Here is a 7,744-nt window from a genome sequence, read left to right as displayed (position 1 = left end):
AAGCAACAGGAACGTTGGATGGTGTCGCAGCGTTCGAATGTCGGATGCAGACGCTGCATCTGCATCCGACAGTTGTGATGTGGCGGATGAATGCTGCGACTTCATCCAGCATTTCCATTGCTTACCTTATTTCCATCGCATCCAACTTGATGCCTGCGTTTTTGTGCAGCGCATGGGATCACCCGTGGAGTTCTATCCTTAGATGTATGCTGCAGACTGCATTGATTTTTTGTGCAACATGCATCTGTATTAATTGATAATTAGCCTTGCAGGACATGGATTCAATATGCGTTCTGTTTTTAAGGGGTGGGCTCGCAATTCCAGGTAGCCCTCAATTATGTAATCTCCTACTTGGTGATTACTTGGAGATGGTGACCCCTGACTTCCTGTAGTGCTAGGGCTGCCTCTTGCCCAATAAACAGTCATAAAATTATGACCAGCAGCTTGAAAGATTTCCCCATCCATGTGTCAGTATGTATCGTGTACTCAGTGCTACATCAATACATGAGTTAATATAACATTATTACCCAAAGTAATAAATAATTAATTCAGTAAGAAATTGATGAGACAAAATTATATGAATCAGAGTTTACGATAGTACGGTGGTTTTATATTGCCCCTCCTCTCAAATCTATGAGAATGTTTCCTTTATTAAAAAGTTATCCATAATTTATTTAAGTGGAATAAGTGGCCCAGAAATCTAACTTTGCCTTTGCCGGATGATGTCACAAGAGCATGACTGTTAGTGATGATATCATAATGGCAACCATGATTGTTAGTGATGACCTCATAATGGTGCCCCTGACACAAGCTGGTATAAGGGCTGTTTACAGTTGGGATTGTCAGATTAGTGACTGAATGCGACCATGAGGTCACTAATCATCACCCTGTTCATTTTCACTGGATTTTTACGAGTAAGTTCTGTTCATGTTAATGGGTTCATGTATGGGAATTGTATCTGAGCCATTATGGGTTCCTCTTATTAGCGTTATCTGTTAATGTACCAGTGACTTATGGGTTTGCTGAGAGGTTTCTATACAATGTACAGCCCCCTGTCCCAAACATCTGATCCATGTACTTTTCTCTTACAGGAAAGAGATATCAAAGAACATATTGAGACATCGGATTATGTGACTGAAGGATTCAACTACATCAAGCTCAGTTTGCCAGTTTGCCCAGTGTCTGTTGAAAAGGCCGGTTATGTAGAGGATGTAGAGTGCGGCAATACCCTGTTTGTACAGGAAGAGATCAGACCAGTCCCTCTGCTGATTCCTACAGACATAAGATGTGATGTAAGTCAGTATTGATTTATGTGTTACCAATGCTCTATACAGGGAGTAGGAAGGGAACATGTTATTATGGGATGTACTGATATTCTATCTATTGTTCCGCTGTGTGACTAACTGATCCTCTCCTATTGCAGGGCTTGCGTTGTCCAATTCCACCTATAGAGGGTCAGCTCACTAACCGAGAGCCAGAGCTGAGTAGCGCCATCATTCAGGTAAGATGAGAATATCATCTACATAGTGGGTCTGACATGACATGATTGGAATGACTTTAATTGTCTGACCAATCCCTAATGTACTGATATGTCAGTGATTGAGGGTCCAACTGTCTGACTAACTGATGTTCTTCTGTTGTAGGAGTTCCAGCTAATTGTGCCTTATATTGAGACCCTCATCAGAGATACTGAGAATGGCACTAGTGTGAAAGGAATCATTTTGGTAAGTCATTAGAATAATGAGCTCATTTGAAAACAATTCAATATCTAAATCAGACTGGGAATCTGTGAGTTGCTCTGGAATCAGACTTTCCTAGTCTACTCTCACTGCTAGTGAGTTGTTTTCTTAATAATATATATGAATATTATAAAGGGAATAAAGTTCGATTCCATAGGAAGCCTCTGTGGGAAATATTCCCATTAGGTTAAAGAATGTTCTTTGTACTGAGACTTTTTTTCCCCTTTTATGTAGGGCTTCTTGTTACCAGAAATCTTTGCCTTTCTACTGGAATTCTGTTATGGACACTGGTCCAGCAGAAAGAAGGCAGAAAAGGAAAAAGATGAGGCCCCTTCTGAGAGAGAGAAGGAAGGGCCACAACGTCCTGCTCTAACCCATGATAACATGGAGGAAGAATTTGGAGGCACTAAGAAAAAGAAAAAACAGCGCCACTCTGAGACTCATGATCACCAAGGCTCAGAGAAACCAAAGAGCAGTGAAAGAATAACAGCAGAAGAGGAGACGGAATTAAAGCAGCTTTTGCAACAGTTCATCTGCCAATGCTTGGAAGGAGATTTCTAAGGAGAAGACATAAGGAGAAGTGGGCTGGAGGGAGGAAAAAACTTCTACAGATTTAACATTTTTCATACAGAATGAATTTTTTATTACAAATTTCTACTGGAATCATATTGCTCAGTTGCAACTATGATTAATGCAACTATTATACAATTTAAAGTATTTTCTATATATTTTTTCTATATATTTTCTATATTCACATTTCCCTTCCCATGCTATTGATATTTGTAATAAAATGTTAAGAATAAAAATTCAGACTGAGTTGTATTTCGTTATAGCAGAAATGAAACTAATATGGATTTTGCCAAATTTCACTTGTGAGAAATATTTGAAAGTCTTTTGTGTTTGTGCGTAATGGTAATTCATAGGAGGTGAACCTCTAGGGTTGCCACCTTCATGTCTGGCTGAGACCGGGCGGGGGGCGGGTCTGTGACGACAGTGGGCGGGCCTGCGACTATGAGGCGGTGATCAGTGATTGGCCGATCGCCGTGTCAATCAAGGGAATACTGCCTGGTTTTCCTTATTTGAAAAACCGCGCAGGAAGTATAGACCCAGGCAGCCCCTCAAAATACCGGGCTGTCCGGGTCAAAACCGGACAGGTGGCAACCCTATGAACCTCCCAGATACCTTCTAGAATGATATAATGTTGATGTGGCTGGAGTGAGCTCTATCCATATTATTGTCAGAGAAATCCACAATTCAGATTTATTGCAAGAAGATTTAATTGGAACATGAAGTATTTTTGGGGGGTACTGGGGGTAAACTATCTTTTGAAAGTCTATTTATCATGTAATATAATATTTATTAAATGAGTACATGCTAGAAGGTGTCTACAATTTATATTTATATTTCCAGATGAATTGCATATATATATGTAGGGCCCTATAGGGATACAGGCCCTATAGAGTTAATCTTTTCACCATTTCCTTGGGTTATTGGGTAGAATCCCTGTTACAAAATAACCTTTACAGTGATAGGCTGAAAGATTTGATGACACTCCTATATAGTGTGTGCAGGGAGTGGCTTCTTCCTCTTTTGCCTCTGGATGTGATTCCAGCTGGATGTGCTCAGGGGGACTGAGTGCAATAGGCCCAGAAGAAGGCATGTGTCCATGTCGGGGACCAGGTAACCCCGTGAATGAGGAACAGATATACTAGGGCAGACTTGTCATAGTCTCTCTAGGAGAGAAAGGCAGAGAGGATAGAGAGAAAGAGCAGCTGAAGCTCCAACGAGGATTTGCAGTAAGGGAGTAGCTTCCCAGAGGCTCTGTGTGTTGCCTCCAGTCAGGGACCTCAGTGAAGAGGGACTGTAGGGTAGAATCTGCTTTCCAGACAACTTCCAGGAGGGAAAGGTTGTACTGCATTTGCCTGTGTACTCTCTGTGTGAGTCTGCCTTGTTCGGTGTGAACTCTCAATACGCTGCTTTCCTCAACTCCTGCGTGAGTACTGAAACCTGTGGTCCTTTGCCCTTTTTGGCATAATAAACCGTTCCTGATTGTTAAGAACCTCCTGGCGCCCAAGTTGTTTTTGTGTGCACAGTAGCCTGGGGTGATGTAGTTGCACTACACCATAGAGGGAACACTTCGACTTAGCGAAGGCCCTGCCCTGGGTGTAAGTCGCGTGTAACCCATACTCTAGTGTTCTAGCTGGTGAATTAACCCCGGGTGGCCCAAATAGGTGTTACATATATATTACAGTTGTAGTGGAAGGGAAAGTCTCCTATGAGAAGCTGCCAGGTGTTGCAGAGGTGGGAGGTGCCAGGTGACTTCTTTCCAGGTATTGCCCAGGGCACAGTGGGGAGATGGTTTTGGGTTTTTAGAGAACTCGGCTTTTTCTATACATGTGATAGTGACCATTTTATTGAAAAAAAAACATACACTGGGGCAATAAAGACACTTAGGTGCATATTTATGGAATATCTGTCTGTGCAGTAAAGATTAATATCCAGCAGTTTAATATTTTCACAAATGATTAAAGGACAAGGAAATTCATCACATAGCAGTCACCATTTGTGTACCCAGGACACAAATAAGCACTCACCCCAAATCTACCCCTAACTGGCCTTCAGGTTGGACCCCCAACCATATTTTTGGCTTCCATTCCCATAATATGCCAAGAAGTGAGTTAGGCCACTGAATTTGTTAGAAAGAGAAGCTTGTAATTGGCTCAGACATGTAACTAAATGAGGGGTATAATTAGTGAAGGAGCTTAGAGAAATGATTGGTTACTTTCCTGTTTCAGAGTGGTCCTATTGGGGACTTGTCTGAGGAATTAAAGATGGAAAGTGTAATCAATACATTCTGCTGCAGTGGATCTGTAGGTGGGTGATGATATTTGGGGTGTCTGTATGTATGTGGGGGGGGACGTATAAAGATGGACATTTGTATCAGGACCAATACATAACTTCAGAGCCTACATTTTTCCTGAGCCCATTTGTGTTCTGCAGTGGCCCAAATAAGCATCCCAAGAAGATAGATTGGCACCAGTTAAGCCCAATTCTGTTGCTCAGGCCTTCAGCTCATTTATAAGAACTGCAGTCTCGTGCCATTTTAATGAACCGTCAATTGTACCCAACCGAATGTCACGTGATCTGTAGCTCAAAGGGTTACACATTGATTTATGTGCCGTGACCTCAAGTCATTGCGCTGCGGATGCTACTATGCATTTTTCATAAGAAATACGACTTGTTCTTCAGATCAATAATGTTTAGTTAAGGTGCGACTGTAACGGCACCAACAGGAGGCAATGGGGCAAATTCACTAAGCCGCGAAGCGCCGAACGCTAGCGTTAATTCCCTAGCATTTGGCATTTTCGCTACTGCGCAAATTCACTAACGAACGCTGGCGTAGTTTCGCTAGTGTTACTTCGCAACCTTACGCCAGGCGAATTTTCGCTAGCGACGAAACTACGCAAATTCACTAACTTGCGCAGTGTACTGACCGCTACCTTTTACGCTAGACTTCCTTCGCCACCTCAGACCTGGCGAAGCGCAATAGAGTAGATAGGGATTGTTTAAAAAAAAGTCAATTTTTTTTCTAAGTCCCAAAAAAACGCTGGCGTGTTTTCTACATGATGGCTGATAGGCTGAAAAAGATCGAAAAATTTTTGGGGCTCCCCTTCCTCCCCCCTACATTTCCTGACTCATGGCAACTTACCTAGACAGTGGGCACATGTGTAGGGCAAAATAAAATTTTTATTTGCTGATTTGAAGGTTTTCTAGGCATTTGTAGTGCAGATACGTGTTCCTCCATTGAAATTTGAATTTCGCGCCGTATGCAAATTAGCCTTCGCTAGCGTAACTTCGCTTTATATAGCGAATCAACGCTAGCGCAACTTCGGATTTTAGTGAATTTGCGGAGCCCTGGTGAAACTACGCCTGGCGAAGTGCGGCGAAGTTGCGCCTGACGCAACTTCGCATCTTAGTGAATTTGCCCCTTAATGTGTTGCCCGGGGCTGTTCCCGCTTGAGAATAATGTATTCTGGTACTTATAACCCAAATGTACATGACGGCCAGCGCCGGATTCGCTGAACGGGCGCCCCTAGGCCGTGCACTCCGCGCAGTCCTATCGCCCGCCCGCGCTACCACACGCTGGCGCAAAAGTGAGCGTGCGAGCGCCGGAGCACTGGGGAGCACAGGCTCCCCACAGAGCGGCTGGGCGGCATGCCGCCCCCAAAAATGTGCCACCTGAGGCCTGGGCCTATGTGGCCTCGCCACAAATCTGGGCCTGACAACGGCTGGTGCTTGGAAGTGTTGCCAGGACCCAAATCAGCAACAAAATTCAGGATGAAGTCTGAATTCATTGCAATGGTGTAATTTCAGGAGCCTTGGCTCCCCGCTGCAAAGCCCCTGATTCGCCAGGTAAATCATTGGTGACCTGCCGCAAATGAAGAACGCCTGCAATTTTGTTCCCCCTTGTAGTTACACCGCACATTAACTGAATATTTCACCCTAATGAGATTCAGGTTATACTGGACCAATGGACCTTGCTGTAGAAACCCATTGACTGAGCTGATTGATCTGGCCAATGAGAGAGTGAGATATTTCTGCAGAACGTTCCATAATGGCAGGAGCGGCCCTGTGTAAGAATCAAAAGGGTTGTTCACCTTTGAGTTAACTTTTAGTATGACGTAGTGAGTGATATTCTGAGACAATTTGCAATTGGTTTTCATTTTTTTATTTTTTGAGTTATTTAGCTTTTTATTATCTCTCCAGTTTGCAAATCCAGCAATCTGGTTGCTAGGCTCCAAATTACCCTAGCAACCATGCACTGATTTGAATAAGAGACTGGAATATAAATCGGAGAGCCCTGAATATAAAGATGAGTAACAAAAAGTAGCAATAACAATAAATGTGTAGCCGTACAGAGCATTTGTTTTTAGATGGGGTCAGTGACCCCCATTTGAAAGCTGGCAAGAGTCAGAAGAAGAAGGTAAATCATTCAAAAATGATAAAAATTAAATGATGAACACCAAATGAAAATTTGCTTAGAATTGGCCATTCTAAAACATACTAAAAGTTCATTTAAAAGTGAGAAGGAGAAGGAAAGTCCTTTACCACTTGGGGGTGCCAAACAGGGCCGGACTGGGAGTAAAAAGCAGCCCCCGCAAAAAAATCAAAGCAGCCCACACATTAATGTGTGCTGGTGTTTTACTTATACACACACATATTTTATATATGTGTATATATATATATATATATATATATATATATATATATATATATATATCCTTATTTACAGTAGGGGGTACATTATCCCTTATAGTACATGAGTAATACTCAGAGTTCCCTGTATAACTCAGCCTGCAGCCTTGTGCCTTTATATGGTCACAGAACCCCTCAGGGGCTTCTAATATCCTTATCATTTACAGTAGGGGGCACATTATCCCTTATAATACATGAGTGATACTCAGAGTTCCCTGTATAACTCAGCCTGCAGCCTTGTGCCTTTATATGGTCACAGAACAACCCCTCAGTGACTTCTAATATCCTTATCATTTACAGTAGGGGGCACATTATCCCTTATACATGAGTGATACTCAGAGTTCCCTGTATAACTCAGCCTGCAGCCTTGTGCCTTTATATGGTCACAGAACAACCCCTCAGTGACTTCTAATATCCTTATCATTTACAGTAGGGGGCACATTATCCCTTATAATACATGAGTGATACTCAGAGTTCCCTGTATAACTCAGCCTGCAGCCTTGTGCCTTTATATGGTCACAGAACAACCCCTCAGTGACTTCTAATATCCTTATCATTTACAGTAGGGGGTACATTATCCCTTATAATACATGAGTGATACTCAGAGTTCCCTGTATAACTCAGCCTGCAGCCTTGTGCCTTTATATGGTCACAGAACAACCCCTCAGTGACTTCTAATATCCTTATCATTTGTTTTTAGTAAACTCCCCCTCATATTAAACTGCAATTTAAAGCAGTTGTGCCAGCTC

The 7,744-nt window shown here is 42.6% G+C and overlaps 1 protein-coding gene across 1 annotated transcript; it reads left to right on the top strand.

Annotated features, from left to right (window-relative positions):
• Nucleotides 1-1,025: 1,025 nt before the first annotated feature.
• LOC121393518 lies at nucleotides 1,026-2,360 on the top strand. The gene is made up of 4 exons (XM_041562352.1): nucleotides 1,026-1,292; nucleotides 1,424-1,501; nucleotides 1,644-1,724; nucleotides 1,974-2,360. The coding sequence occupies exons 1-4, from the start codon at nucleotides 1,041-1,043 to the stop codon at nucleotides 2,298-2,300; spliced, it is 738 nt and encodes a 245-aa protein (XP_041418286.1). The 5' UTR covers nucleotides 1,026-1,040; the 3' UTR covers nucleotides 2,301-2,360.
• Nucleotides 2,361-7,744: the final 5,384 nt, after the last annotated feature.

The sequence above is a fragment of the Xenopus laevis genome, chromosome 5L (genome assembly GCF_017654675.1).
Source record: "Xenopus laevis strain J_2021 chromosome 5L, Xenopus_laevis_v10.1, whole genome shotgun sequence".
Classification (NCBI taxonomy): Eukaryota; Metazoa; Chordata; class Amphibia; order Anura; family Pipidae; genus Xenopus; species Xenopus laevis.
This window is presented reverse-complemented; position numbering and strand designations above follow the sequence as displayed.